Source organism: Coenobita brevimanus, chromosome 59 (genome assembly GCF_032717465.1).
Source record: "Coenobita brevimanus isolate Jiangsu-jjx chromosome 59, ASM3271746v2, whole genome shotgun sequence".
Taxonomy (NCBI): Eukaryota; Metazoa; Arthropoda; class Malacostraca; order Decapoda; family Coenobitidae; genus Coenobita; species Coenobita brevimanus.
In genome coordinates this window covers 13,907,945-13,923,692 of record NC_137012.1, presented here as the reverse complement: position 1 = coordinate 13,923,692, position 15,748 = coordinate 13,907,945, and the positions used below count along the sequence as shown (strand labels likewise).

General features: G+C 44.7%; 2 protein-coding genes across 3 annotated transcripts in view; one reads left to right on the top strand and one right to left on the bottom strand.

Annotated features, from left to right (window-relative positions):
• The window catches only part of HSPC300 (hematopoietic stem/progenitor cell protein 300), a 56,836-nt gene extending 48,396 nt beyond the window's left edge, over window positions 1-8,440 (top strand). For both annotated transcript variants that reach the window (XM_080274698.1, XM_080274699.1), the window contains exon 4: window positions 7,794-8,440. In XM_080274698.1, the coding sequence (XP_080130824.1) occupies window positions 7,794-7,952 (159 nt within the window). In that variant the 3' untranslated portion in view covers window positions 7,953-8,440. The remainder of the gene's footprint in view (window positions 1-7,793) is intronic.
• The window catches only part of Nup133 (nuclear pore complex protein Nup133), a 600,491-nt gene that overhangs the window by 386,352 nt on the left and 198,391 nt on the right, over window positions 1-15,748 (bottom strand). The gene's annotated exons all lie outside the window — the stretch shown is intronic.

Genomic DNA, 15,748 nt, shown 5'->3' with positions numbered 1-15,748 from the left:
CTTTTGCTCCATTCCCCACCATCTGAGGCTGTGAGGAGAAAACTTGGGGAGAGTGTGGGGAGGTTCAGTGAGGGGGAGGTGATGGGTTGGGGCGAGGCAGCACAGCATGGGACAGGAGGTGGCAGGTATCGTCGTCAATCACATGAATAGAATAAAGAACAGCTCACTAGTACTATGAACTAAATAGTTCTTCCCCACTCCTCCGGGTTTTCCTGGGCAATCCTACCCATGAAGGCAGCTAGTGTTCACCTGAGGGGTCAGCCTCTTATTCCTCCTAGTGTTCACCTGAGGGGTCAGCCTCTTATTCCTCATCACTTGAGGAATCATCCATGGAGTGAGAGCGGCACGGTGAGGTGGGAAGTGGTGGTGATGGTGGTGCAGGGTGAGATACAGCCCTGCAGACAGCCACATGCCTCACCTTTCTTGGGGATGGAATCTTGTCCTCGCAGCTTGATTCCGACTCAGGTTGGATGTAGTCTCGATCAGCAACATCATCTTCAATGGGAGAATCACTTTTTCCATCAGTGGGGATGTTCAGGAGCCTGTTAATCTCATGTTGGGGAATACCGTGATGCACCATGCTCTCACTCACAAAGTGGGACTGAGTTGGCGGTCTGGCAGGGCCCCAAGCGGAAGGAGGGACGCGGCGATGACTCATAGAGTGGGTATTAGGACTTGACAGGCACGGGAGTATCCTTAGCAAATATCTCGTGCCAAGTGTGAATTTTTGTATTTTGGCAAATATTTAAAATCGATGATGTATACATATGTTGCTGGCATGGGGTGGGGTAACAGACATTGTTCATTATAGCAGAAGGTAGTTGGGTGGCCTTCACAGTGTCCATTATATCCAGTAACCACTCTACAACTGATTATTGCTTCCATGGCCGGGAGCATCTGAGTGTGCCTTATGCATAACTGAGGTTATTCTTTCAGGCATGGAAGCATACATTTCCTTCTCATATCCTTTGACTAATGCAAGAAAGCCTTGGTATAATCATGCTTGTTCTAATGCTGTCCACAACAAGGAGAGGGCCTATAAAAGGTACCAGAGCCAACCCACCCCTGAATCACATCTTTTTTATGTTTTTGCCTGGAATCGTGCTAAGTCTGTTCTTCGCTCTGCTAAAAATAATTTCATCCGTACTAAATGCTCTTATGTGGTAGGTGGGGGCGCTTACCATCCACTCACTTGATGTAGTGCTGCTCTCAGGTGTCTGCCCTTTCCTCTTGTCCATCCTTCTTTCCTTCCATCCTCTTCTGTCTTTCTTTCCTTCAGTCTTTCCTCGTCCTTCTGCCCACAAGTGACTTTACACTCCCTCTTGTCTTTCTTTCCTTCATTCTTTCCTCTTCTTTCTGCCTGTGGGTGACCCTGCACTGAGTGACAAGCCAAATGGTTTCCTGTACACCAGGAAACCATTTACTATGCTGGATGGTAACCATATAACCAGATTTTGGCACCTGGTGGTTTAGTGAATAATTACGGCACTCCAGTCGGATTGAGCCAGTTTAAGGTTTATATCCAAGGGATGGTTGGGGTTTATTGCTCACGTAATGCCACTCAGGGATGAATGAGGCTGGTCACTCTCATCTTAAATGTCAGGACCAATTTGCCTAGCCCCAGGCTCTTACATTCCTCGTGGGGCAATGTAGGATTGGATGATGAAAACTAAATGCTCTCAACTTTCCAACTTGAATTCTTCCCACTCCTTCTGGCACCTTGCCAAAAACCTTCCTAACAACTTTACCTCACCATCCTTCCCTCCTCTTTTCAACTCTGATGGCTCTGTAGCTATTTCTTCTACTGATAAAGCAGATCTCTTCGCTCAGACTTTCTCCTCCAATTCCAGTGCTGTTCCTCCATCACTTCCCCCCTCTGACTTCCTCATTAAAATTTCTTCAGCTGATGTATTTTCTGCCATCACTGGCCTCAATACTAACAAGGCATATGGACCTGATGGAGTCCCTCCTGTAGTCCTCAAGAACTGTGCTTCTGTGCTTACACCCTGCCTAGGTAAACTCTTTTGCCTTTGTCTATCTAGTATCTTTCCTTCCTTGTGCAGATCTTCTAGGTATGGAGGGTGACTTGGTGCATTGTCAAGCACAAGGAGAATCTTAAATGGAATGCCCAGTTCCCAGCACTTGGCACTGGCATCGGGGACGCAGCGCCTCGTTAACCAGTCTACCATAATGTTCCCGGTCATCCAACCATTTGCAGACTTGTACCAGTACACACCACTTGCGTCCATGTTCACGAGGTTTTTGTAGCACCTTGGGTGTGAAGCTGTGTACAACAACTGGCCTCATCTTGTGGCTCCCAGACAGGTTTACAGCGAACATTACCGTCATCTTACACTTCTGGAGCTTGTGATCAGGGGCTTGTTTCTGTCTTTTAGTGATGTAAGTTGATTTGGGCATGACCTTGTAGTATATCGACATTTCGTCGACGTTGTAGATCTGGTCCTTGGTGTACTGACCCTCTTCAAGAAGCGCTCTAAATCGCAGGGTAGTCTCTCGTGGCCAGCTCGTCGGCAGAGGCACGTTCACCAGACACTTTGACATGACGGAATTCCTTGCGCTTGAGAAAACGGTCCAGCCATCCAGCCGATGCCTTAAAAGGTTTGTCCACATTTAACTTGCGAGATGCTGCCTTGTAAAAGAGCTGGGCTTGGTTCCAACTAAATCTGCCATTCAGTGGAACACCTTCCTTCTCCTTCCTCATTATGATGGTGGCAAGATACCGCTCCATTGGTATCATCGCACGATTTCCCACCCGCAAATGGCCATCTAAGTCAGAGGCACAATATGTCTTCACTAGAGCCCTTATGGCATCACGGTTCTTCCACACTGTTCTCACTGTTGATTCAGCCAGTCCCAGGGCTTTCCCAATGGCGATGTTTCTTTGACCCTCCTCCTTCATCTTGATGATCTCTAACTTGGTGGCGAACATCAGAAGTTTCTTAACTCTTGGGGTTGGAGCTATGGTGCGGCGAAGTACAAGCCAGGATGGAGCAGCTAAAAAAGGCCACACGTTGTACACGACAGGCTAGCTTTAGAGAGCGGATCCGCACTGTGCACGAGCCAGGACTGTTATGGCGCGCCCGCTGCCTTGTACCCCAAGCTGCGCAGTAGAATGCCCGGGAATTTCTGCGCATCAACATGACGACACATGATGTGTTGTGTGAGGGGTGGTTGTGTATTAACAGAAAATGGTATTTTTGAGCCACTCCTTGCCTCTACCTCGTGTTCTGTGAGATAAACTCGCGCATTCAATGTTTTTCGTTATGATTTTTGGTCACTCGCGCACAATGCAAATCACACACTGTGATGACGTGCACTGTGCGAGCCTACTGTATACATACATCTATCTATCTATCTATTGCCAGACGCCATAATCCCGTAAGGGGTGGCCATTTGACTTTGCGTTATTTGTTTTACAGGGAGGGGCACTAACCCTCCACCAACCCACTTGCTGACACGTAGGGAGCACGTATGATTTGGTTATATGGTTACCACCCAGCATTGTAAATGGTTTCTTGGCTAACAGGAAACCATTTGGCTTGTAACTCAATGTAAAGCCACCTGTAAAGGAAAGAAAAGCAATAAGTGGGTTAGTACTTGGATGGGTGACCGCCTGGGAACACCAGATGCTGTTGGCATAACGTTCTCCCTACGTGTCAAGTGGGGTTGGTGGAGGATTTGTGCCCCTCCCTGTAAAACAATTAACTCTAAGCCCTTGGCTACCCCGTTTGGGATACATGGCATCTGGCAATGAAAAAAAAAAAAAAAAAAAAAAAAAAAAAAAAAAAAAAGATGGGAGAAATAGGAAGAGAGGATGACAGGCACAGAAAAAGAATGATAAAGGCTCAGGAAGAAGTAGGCAGCACTACATCAAGTGAGTTGATGATTTACATATATATATATATATATATATATATATATATATATATACATATACAGTACCCTCGCGTCCAACATGCGTTAGTCCAGCACGATTCACGTCCAGCACGGAGAGCAAATAATTAGTATTATTTAATATGATTTAATTACTGCAACACGAGTGTGTTAGCATAACACGCACAGAGCTCTGAGAAAAGGGCGAAATCCGTAGAGTTCAACTCTAGCACGATCACCCCCGGTCCAACACGGTCATACTGGACATTCCCATGATGATGATAGCCTATGAAAACTTCTGATCAAGTAGCCTTCCCCACCCGCTATCGTGACGTGATCGTGATGCCGCCCAATTAAAAACGCTTCTGGTGTCACGTGATGTTTTGTTTAAATTTCTCCCGCCACAGTGCCACTCAGTTGCATAATTCGCATTGAAAGGTGCTTCTTTCTTGCTGCATTTTCTGCCCTTGTTACTGCATTTTACCCTGCTCACGATGCCTAGGAAGCCTTCTGAGAACCCCAAGAAGCGTCGGCACCTCCCTCAGGCCACCAAGCTAGAAAGCATCGAGAGGAAGAAGAAAGGGAAGAGGAAAGTTGACATTGCCAAGGCCTACGACATGAATGAAGCCAACATGATCATAATAAAAAACTAAGACAAGTTCCTGGCAGCTGAAGGCTATCACACGGCACTTCATACCAGGTTTGCCGAGGATACGATGGTAAATCGGAACGGTAACGTGGTAAAATTGCCGACGATACCACGGGCATTTGGAATTCATCTGGATGGATTCCTGCCGAGCATACGACGGCCAAACAGTGTGACCAAAACCCGGGCGACTCGACAGAGAATGTATCGTACTACAGCATTGAACATTTAGCCTGACACTGAATACATGTTAATATTTTAGAATAAATATCAATCGTTTTGAAACCCTTCTCATCGGCGTGCGTACCAGTTTATAAACAAAGTTGCTTCTCATTCTCTACTGAGTCAGCGACAGCGATCACTTTCCACAGTCACGAGACAGGGCTCTGGCAACAGTGTGAGAAGCATGCACTTTGCTGAGGATTACAGTGCTAGGACAGGCAGAAGCAGGACCTTCCATGGCTGTGGACAAAGATAGTGATTCTGAGTGTGATTTCAAAGGATTTATGAGGGAGATTGAGGAGGAGCAACAGCCATTACCCACTAGTGACGCCAGCAGCCATCCTCCGGGGACCCAGTAGGATTACCTACAGCCTTGGATACCACCTTCCATTCCCAGCAAGCCCACCAACACCATCCTAAAAGGTTAGTTATCATTCATAGCACAGTACCATTTATTATAATTACAATAGTACCAATAAATGTATAGGTATATGGTAGGTATTTAGGGTGACTTTTCCTAGGGTTGCTGACATAAATTTTCCCCATAAGCTCTATTGTTAGTCCAACACGTTTTTGGTCCAACACGTTACCCATGCATGACAATATTACCGTGTTGGACGTGAGGGTACTGTATATATATATATATATATATATATATATATATCTTTGCTGTTATTTATTCATAGATGAAACAGCCAGCTGTCTGAAAAAACAGGATGTTCCCCCCCCCCCTTTTTTTTTTCTTTCCATTCAGTGTTTGAGAATTTCCAGGGAAACATTTTTATACCTTTATGTTGTAAATAAACCAGTATTGTCAAAATTACAAGAAAATAAATAAATAAATAAATACAATAAAACACTTTCAATCTTGTTATCTCAACTCTTCTTGATGACTTTCACCCCTTCAATATAAAACACCTCATATATTACCTGAAACTTATGCAACACTTGCATGGCCTATTATCCTAGTCAGTTTGGATAAATCTACAAGTATAGCTGATTATAATTTGAGAACCTGCTTCACCAAGGAAACCAAAGAACTCATATTTTGTGTAATAATGTAAAAACAACTGCCAGTATCCCTCAGATACCAATTTATGTCAACATTTACTTGGACCAAACAGCTTTTTTTTTTTTTTTTTTTTTTTTTTTTTTTTTTTAAACTATGTTGCATCACCCTTCTCCATGAAGAAACAAAAAATGAACAACCACCCCAACCACCCAACACTACACAGAGTATCTTAGCAACATCCCTCCTCCTCCTCCACCAAACACTATTTTTCACAAATACATACTTAAACACAGCCAGCATAACCACTAATAACCTTCAGACATGGAGCACCTTTTAAGATCCACCACCACACATCCATTCCTCAGAAACTACCCTACCCAGAGAGACACAGGTGCACCTAGCCTGACTAAAACATTGCCATCTCCCATTCCTACTACTACATCAGCATAAAATACAACTCACAAACATTCCACAAGCCCACCCCTCTTCCTCCCCTGGGGAGGAGGGGAAGAGAGAGTACTTCCTCAGTATCTCTGCTTGTTGTAAGAGGTAACTAAAAGGGGCCTTTTGTCTCCAGTCTTTCTCTCCTTACTGTCATCTGCTTTTCTGTCCCACCTCTCCTTGATATTTTTGTGTTTCTTCCAACTTTTATTTTTCCTCTACTCCTAAAGTGCCATAAAGCCATAATTATGGCTTGGTGCTAATTCATCATTATTCATTCATTCCAGTGCCCACACTGCAATGCAGTCCCCACATCGTAACACATAGTCACATGATGCACCACACTATAATAAGGCAATCCTTCAACATAACCTTAATACCTCTGGGAGCAACAAAGGTGGCCAGTTTCTGCAGTAGTAGTAGTAGTAGTAGTAGTTGTTCCCTAAGCAGTCTGGCCGAACACCCCCGAGTCCCTTAGGAAGGCCATGGCCGAGACCGGGCTTTCCCACAGAGCTCTCAAAGAGTGTATGTTGTGTTGTTGGCATTGGTGATTGTGTGCAATGCACTCTTCCATAATGTGCTTAATAGTATGGGGTGCTGTGTTGCATCCTGGACAGGCATCAGCAACGGAGTCATCCAGCCTCTTCTGGTAGCTTAAGAAGGCTGGATGGTGCCCACATCTCAGCCTGGCCAGGTGGACCCTGTCCTCACGAGGAAGATAGGATTCAGAAGGGTGGATGTCAGGAGGCCGTGCATGCAGCTGTGTGTTGTCTTTAAGTGACTGAATGGAGCGGCGAGTGATCTGAGTGTGGATATGCTTCTGGAAATTGGTCTGAGGTGGGCGAGGGGGGAGAGATGACAGTATTTGTGTATGGGATCGTGTGCTGGGTGTTGTTTTGATGTTCCTTGGTGTGGGTGGATATGCTGCCATGTGCTGTAGTAGATGTTGTGGGTTTGTGGAGGCTGCAGCAAGAAACTGGGTGCCTCTCATGTCTAGGTGATCCTTGACTTTGAGGACTTTGGTTTCTTGATGTAGGTGGTCTGTGGGTGTAGTAGCTGTGCAGCCTGTGATTATTTTTAGGGCCTTGTTCTGTATGGTCTATAGAGTGTTGTAGTGTGTTTTGGTCAGGTTAGAAGCCCAGGCAGGGCTTGCATAATTCATCACTGAACATATGTATTGTTTGTATACTGCAGTGGTGGTTTCTTTGTTGTGTCCGAATGTTGTATGGGCAAGTGACCTCAAAGCGTTGAGTCTTGGTGTTAATTTATTTTTAATGTTTGTGATGTGTTGTTTAAATGACATTGCTGTATTGTATGTTACACCAAGGATTTTGTGTGTGTGTGTGTGTGTGTGTGTGTGTGTGTGTGTGTGTGTGTGTGTGTGTGTGTGTGTGTGTGTGTGTGTGTGTGGTAGGGGGGTGTTGTTTATGGTGAGGTGTGGGATGTGACTGTGTTCTGCTGTCCAGTTTCTGCAGTATTCTGGGTTCACATCCAGGTGAGCCTGGGGTTGCAACAACAACAAAATTTTTACATAATGATCAGTTTTCCTATGTAATGAATGTTTTGTGTATATTTCAGGTAATAACAAGCAACATCAAAAGAATAGCAGACTTTCTAAACAGCTTTGACATGTCCTGCCGCAGCAAGTTAAGTCAACTGAATGAAAAGCTGACAATGCTCGAGAGGCGGATTGAGTACTTAGAGGCCAGAGTCACTAAAGGCGAAACCCTCAACTAGTCAATCTGTTTTGAGATAAGTTCTTTAGTTATGGTAAGAAGGGGATCAATGCATCCAATGGTGTGCTCAGTACAGTCAGGGAGATGATTATTATTAGGTAATTTCTTTTTATATGGAAAGATATGTTCCCATGTTGTGAAGTAAACACTGTCAACTATGCTCAGACACAAATGTAAATTTTTGCGAACAATGGATGCTACAGTACTCTTGAAAATTATACAAGTGGAATCACATTTTATAGTAAATAACAGCTGTTAAAGATGTGAACTTCAGGAATAAAATTAATGTAGGACAACAGTTACTATAACTTAAAAGAAGCTTAAATGTATATGTTTAACGGTAAATACTGTATACTTTCTGTACACTGCATAAAACTGGCAGTGTTTTATTGTCAATAATGTTACGAGTATTATTGTTTAGTACTGTAATGTAATGTAAAAGGAAATTCTTTTGTTAACTGCAATTAATATTTGTAATAAAGTATAATACAGTACCATACCTTTACTGCTTATCTGTATATCTATCTGCCTATAGCCAGACACATCAATCCTGTAAAGAGTGGCCACAAATGAATCTCTTCCAAGTCACTTTGTCTTCTGCCATCAGACACCCCACTCTCCAACTCCCACACACCCTCTTTCATATACCTCTCCAGAGTCTCCACCCATCTGGTCATTTCATCCTTGGTTTCCCCTTTACCAGTTTATTATATAGCCTTCAATCAGAAATTTTTTAACCCTTTGAGATTCAAATGATGATTTTGACAGTCATTTCAAATCCAACCCCAGAGATTCTGATGACGCTTTTAATCGTCAATTTAAGAAACTTTTGTAAAATATTCACCATAAATTGCGTTTATGCATCATAACAAAGAAACTTCAGCATGACATCACCGAATGGTTGTGCTATGTGTGGCGGGTACTGCACGGCTGGTCTGACTCATGGCTCTGTTTCTTTATCACTTTATTCTTGGTATATATTTTTCTACAGCAAGGTATAAAATTTTTTGCCTAACTTTAACTCATCACTTTGACTTTTTATTTTCTTTGTTTTCCCTTTTTCAACATACTATGATAAAATACAACTATTCAGCTTCAAAATAACACCACAACCAGCATCCTATCATAAAAAATGTATTTACACTGGCCGATCAAAGAAAAAGATTGCAAAGTGAATATGAGGCCAAGACTAAAATTGCGCATCTCTTTCCTTTCGCTTTACCGCGCAATAAAATGCAAAAATTACAATAATCTATATATCACTGTAAAGGTAATATACTGCAGTTTTGCATGGTTTAAACCAGATTTACATATCTTTATAGGTTTTTTTTTTTGCCGAATATTTTTCTAAGGCAAGGTATAAAATTTTTGCTTTTCGCCTAACTTAACTCGTCATTTTGACATTTTATTTTCTTAGTTCTCCTTTTTTGAACATACTACAATTAAGTACAACTATTCAGCTTTAAAATGACACCAAAACCAACATTCTATAATGAAAAATGTATTTACACAGAACGATCATGGGTCTGCCTGAGTGGCTGACTTTAGCACAGAGATAATCTGCCTGGCCCAGAAACCTGATAGGGTTAATACAGCAGTCTGAGTAGCTACTCATACAACTATTATATTGTATAAACAAAAATAATATGAAGCAAATATGCACAAAATATAAACTATGGTACTTAAATCACGCATGGTACTGATTATCACAAACCAGCAACAAACGTCACAGATAAAAACAAACATAAGAACATACTGTACAAAATGTGCATAAAGCAAAAATCAGCACAACTGCTACGTAACTGAAGTAACGCTAAAATATGGGGTATGACATGATAAATGTCATGCGTATGGTAGGTCATGTGGTGCAGGAGATGGGCATGGTACCAGATAACTAGAGAAGTGTTATTATCCCAATGTATAGAGGTAGAGGTGGCAAATAGCATAATTACATAGGAACTGGTTTGCTCATCATAACATGAAGTCAACAGGAGTTTGATCACAGAAAGAAAGAAAGTAAGAAGAAGAAAAAAAAAAAAGTACCACATTATGTGCAACAAAGGTATAAAATGGGAAGAAACTGGGGTAAGTACAATCAAGTTGCCTATGGCACGTGCTTCTATGGCATGGTTTTGTATGACATGGCAAGGTGCCAGATCCCCCCAAACAAACCACACACATAAACTATACCTATGACATGGGCGCAGCAAGGTTTGAAAGACGCCTTGGAACTCCTAACCCTACCCCTTCCACAGAAGCACAGTACAGTCACTACTCGTTATATGTTGAACCGGTACTGTATATGATAATTCGCTACAATGATAACAAAAAAGTTACAGCCTAAAATCCAATTTACGATGAATTTCCCACTATAACGATACTGGCATCGGAAAATTTCATATGAAGTGCCAGGCGCACGCAAGGCGACCATTGCTCGTCTCAGGCAAGATGGCAGCCCTAGCGTGCAGAGCACTGTTCTGATTCAGTTGCGCAGTCCTGCCACTCCTTCAAAGCCCTGTCTTTTCCACTCATTCACGTGTGCCCCCCTGCCATCATCACCTCTCAGCCAAGCATCGTACTACAGTATACATCGTGTAGCACCAAGCCAATGATATGCAAGTGTGATTATTGTGTTGTTGCAACAATTTACTGTATGTGAGTAACACTGCTTGTATTGGTGTGACAGTGTTTGTTTTGGTCTTGGATTGACACAGGAAGTGATTAACCCCTTAAACACAGCCGTGAACAGTCGACCCCCCCCCCCCGAGTGGCGGGGTTGTATCGCGGTTTGAGTACCTGTGGGAAAATATTAGCCAAAAATCAGAGATTAACCCTAGAACATTATACTTGGTATAGCAGATAGTACTTACATTCAGCTTTCTCCAGAGACAGGTGTTGAGCCTTCTTGGACTACCCAAGGACTTGTGGAGACTTGCAAAGTTGGGTAACCAAATCTTCACTTTCACAACTCCAGCAACCCGGTTTCCCCTCTACCACAGCCTCATTCTGTCACAGTAAACTTTATACTACAACGTAAAGGTAGTTTGGAATCCGTATTTGTATAATAAGCACTGAAAATAAGGCTAAAATCAACGAAGCGTACGGCAGACATGCAGCGCAGCGGCGGTCTTCCTGTCACTCAACAAACATTTCCATTTTCACAGCTAAAAACATGTATACTACATTATTTTCAATCATATTACTTCCCAAAAGATCACCGCAGCACGCTTTGTATTCTGCCTTACGCCCGTCACTTTATTCTCGTTCCTGTCGGCCACTTGCACTGACTCAGAAGAGCTAGAACTCGCCATAATGTCACTTTGAAAGCCTGCGGTAAACCGACGCTAAACAGGGGCAAACCGTGCGAAAAAAAGCTAGTGTTACAACTGGGGAAACAAGCGTTTCCTATTAGCATAAACTGCTTGTGAGAGGAGAGCGCAGATTTACAGTTCTGAGCAGTCAGAGTGTTGCCATGTATCACAGCCAGGCTGGCCGGGCCGTGGTGGGGGGGGAGGGGGGAAAAACGCGATACCTGGCAACAACGGAGGTCAGTAGTACAAAGGTAAAGTATGCTAATTGTAGCTAAAGGGTGGTGGTACTGATAGACAATACCAGCTGGAGCCTGCCTGCCCGCGGTTATTCAAAATTTACTAGAATCGCAAACACGACGCTCCGCCGTTATGTCCTTTTCGCCGAGCGTCGCAAACGAGACGATCCGCGTTTAAAGGGTTAAGGTGGGTTGTCATTTTTGTTTGACTGATTGCTTGATTGTGTGCATGTGTAAAGTGGGGAAAAATATGGAAAAGTGGGGTGAACCTTGGGGCGAACGTCCAGAACCAAATTGCATTTTTTCCATAGGTTTAGTTATTTGTATGGAGCGGTTTTCTATGGCATGGGCTTGGTCCAGAATCAATTCGCTGCGCCTTAGGCGACTTGACTGTAAATACTGTAACTACTTTGAGACCATATGCTTGAAATCATTTGTGAAACAAACACTATGCTGAGAAGGTTAACTGGGATGCTTTATGGCAGGTTTTAAGATTATTAGCCTCTTCTATTGTGGGGATCCGTTTCTGATCACAGAACACACCACAGATCCACGGTCAGATGATGTTCTATTTGGGACACTGAATCTAGATTCTTGGATCTCTTGGCCATGACTCCAGTCGGGATGAGCTGGAGGACACTGCCTTGGCCCAGTCGTCGTCAGATGTGCGCCTCTTGGCCATGTCATTCACCGTCCTGGTTTCGGGTACTTAACCCATCACCGTTTTTGTGCCCTCACTGTCTGCTGCACTGGTGTGTTGTGTTATGATACCAGTGATCTCGTTTTGTTTTTTGTGTATGTCGGCCAGGTGTTAAGCCTGTCGTGAAGTCTTCCGTGACAGGTCACAACTCTCAGGACATCAAGATGGAACTCACCCCTGCCACTGATGTAAGAGGATGAGGATGATATCCATTGCTAGTGATGAGGGTGGAGACCCAGAGAAGTGGATTCGGCCTTCCTCCCCAGATTGTAGTGCCACCAGTAAAGCTCTGAGCCTTGTCTACATTGCAAGATCAGCTGACAACACTCCTCTATTTTTGAATCCCTGCAGGTTCCTGGACACCATCAGTGGGTCTCCACTGGGTAGGTACTGCACTGAGCGTTTTGGGGATGGTATCTGAAATCAGATTCTGTGTGTTTACTAGTAATGTGGCCTAGATGGCTGTGCTGCTTGAGTCCCTCACTCAGCTGGGAGACTGGCCTGTTAGGTGCTGGTTGGCTCGTTCACCTTCCAGTGACGAGTTTTCCTAAGGGAAAATCAGGCCTGTTGCTCCTTACGTCTCGGAGGAGAACTGTTACATCACCTTCACCTTTGTTGTCTTGACAACTGTTCCTCCCAGCTGGTGGAGGTCACCCCCTTCCTGGTACACCCTTGTGGAGATGGGGACACAGTGGCAGCCTGGGTGGTGAGACTCAAATTCTGGAGTCCCTTGCTTGAGCTGGTTATCTACTGCCACTCCGGTTATTCTGCAGGTGTTTTATGTGCCACTGCTTTGGGCATGGCACGATCTTCTTTAACCCTCCTCAGGTAGACCTCTGTCCACCCTTTCGCCGCAGGTAGACCTGGGTCTACCACACCCAGGTCAGAATCAAGGTCAGAAAACACACTTTTGTTTTATTTATGACAGATCCAAACATGGTATGACATTCTTCAATGTATATGCAATACAGCCATGTAAATAAACTTAATTTTTTAATTCATAATATATTTTTTACCTATTTAAAAAAAAGAAAAAAAAAAGGGGGGTCCTTTTTCAACCCGCCCCGTCCCGTCGACGTATGGGTACGTTGCAATGTTTTGCATTTGCTAGTCCCGGCGATGTACCAGTACGTCGTCCAATTGCAAGGTGCATAATTTCCACAATTTTCAAATTTCGTGCTTGATTTTCGGTACGTATCCTCGCTTGATCTTCCCCTACCTGCCACCAGGCGGGGACACTCGGCAACCCCGCGCGACCCGCGCTAACCCGCGGCTCGTTCACTCACCTGTTAGCAACGGTCCTTCTCAGACATGGCGACGAGAGGTCTCTCAGAGGTCGAAATTCAAGCTGTCCTGGATGCCTTTATAGGCGACAGTGATTCCCCACTGGACGACGAGGTTGTTGACAAAGATTATGTGCAGCCAGAGGAGGAAGAAACCACCAGCAGTGATGAAGAAGTCCCGTCCCCCAGGAAGTGGCAGTACGTGACTTACCGTGCTGCTAGAGAGGGGCAGCCGGCCAAAAAACCACGTGCAACATCCTATGCCCAGCTCCAACGTAATGTGGAACCTGAATTTGATGACGAGGATGAGGACGGAGTCGTGGGACGTGCTGCCACGTGGTATGGATGTGAGGTGATTACTCATCGTGGCCCTGAGCACACCACGTCGGACGAGCAGGTATGGGCCTAGTATTTTGTTTGAGGAGGTAGGAAGTGCCGTGGAGGGAGTGGGAAGTGAAAGGGAAAGTGCAGGGAGGAGTATGGAAAGTGAGAGTGGCGTGAGTCATCGCTCTCCCTAGGTAGTGTGAGGCGGCGGGGTGTATCACGTGGGCGAGTGCGGGTGCGTTCTGTATCACATGGGGTTGTGATAGAGGGGAAAGGTGGGAAGGAACCACTCCCCAGCACGTCTTATGCTCCCCAATATCCCAAAACACATGGGCGAGTTAGGGTGCGTGAAAAATCACGTGGTGTTGTCATGGAGGGGGAAGGTGGGGAGGAACCACTCCCCAGCACGTCTTATGCTCCCCAATATTCCCGAACTTCATCCCCACAGCCCCCTAATGTTCCTCAAGGCTGTAAGGGTAAGGGAAAGGGAAAGGGTAAAGGCTGAGGGAAGAGGAGTGAGAGTGGGGAAGCCCTCCGCACTACTTCTCCCCAACCTCCCCCACCAGCATCTCCTCCTCACCCAGACGAAGGCGGTGATGGGGATGATGGGTACGAGGGATTTGTGGGATGGAATTGGGAGGATGGGAGTGATTTTTCTCCCCTCATTCACCCCTTCACTGACCAAGGGCGCTGTGGCTGCATTGCTCCTGGAATTCACCGTAATTCCACCAGGTTGGATTTTTTCCACCTGTTTTTTAGTGAGGCATTCGTGGAGCAGATTGTTTACCAAACCAACCTTTTTGCAAGCACCCAGCGCCTTGACAGTGAAAGATTGGGAACAAGGAGTAGACATTCTATCATATATGATTACCCTGTCTCCCTTTCAGGAATGTTCCTATTTTTTGCCCTGGTCCTTTTGATGGGTATTATACGAAAGAACAGAATTCCGGCTTACTGGACAAGGGACCCTGTTATGTTTACACCAATATTTGGGCAAGTCATGAGCCGTAATCGCTTTCAACAAATTCTAAGTCGCCTCCATTTCTATGATGCTCATGATCCTGCAAATGCGAATGACACAGATAAGATGAGGCGAATTAGGTTGGTCTTTGATCACCTGAGGCAAACCTTTCGTTCGTCATTTTATCCCCATAGAGACCTCGTCATAGATGAGAGTCTCGTGTTGTGGAGAGGTAATATTTCATTTAGTCAGTATATACCCAGCAAAAGACACTGTTTTGGGTTCAAGATCTTTGTTATGTGCGACTGTAGGACTGGATACGTGCAAGACATAGTCTTGTACACCGGTGCACAGACAGACATAATAGATCAATGTATTGGACTGTCGGGAGCAGTGGTAAAGACAATGATAGAAGACTACCTTCATCATGGTCATGTCCTCTACCTGGACAACTGGAACACTAGCCCTCTTCTCGCTCGTTATCTTCACATGCATGAAACTGGAATCTGTGGAACCGTGAAGGTGAACCGGCGTCACATGGCCAAGGTAGGGCGGAAACTTGACAGGAATGAGGTTGTCTTCTTCAAAGCCAACAACATCCTTGCAACTGTGTGGAACCATAATAGAGAAGTAAGCCTCTTGTCAATGGTTCACCGCCCCTTGATGCACCGTACTGATTCCGTTGATTACCGGAGCGAGAACAGGCGTCACATTTGGAAACCTGAGTGTGTCATGGACTATAACATAAACATGCGCCTGATGGACCAGTCAGACTCCATGATATCAACGGAAGAGTGTGCCAGGACCACGATGAAGTGGTATAAGAAACTGTTCTTTCACTTGCTAGACATCACTGCTCTGAATTGCCACCACCTTCATGCCATGACAACAGGAGTTCAGGAAACCTTTGAAGGGTTTGTGAGGGAGCTCACAAGAGAGATGTTTGCACGGTATGCTGTTGAAAGGCCCCAACATCGCACCC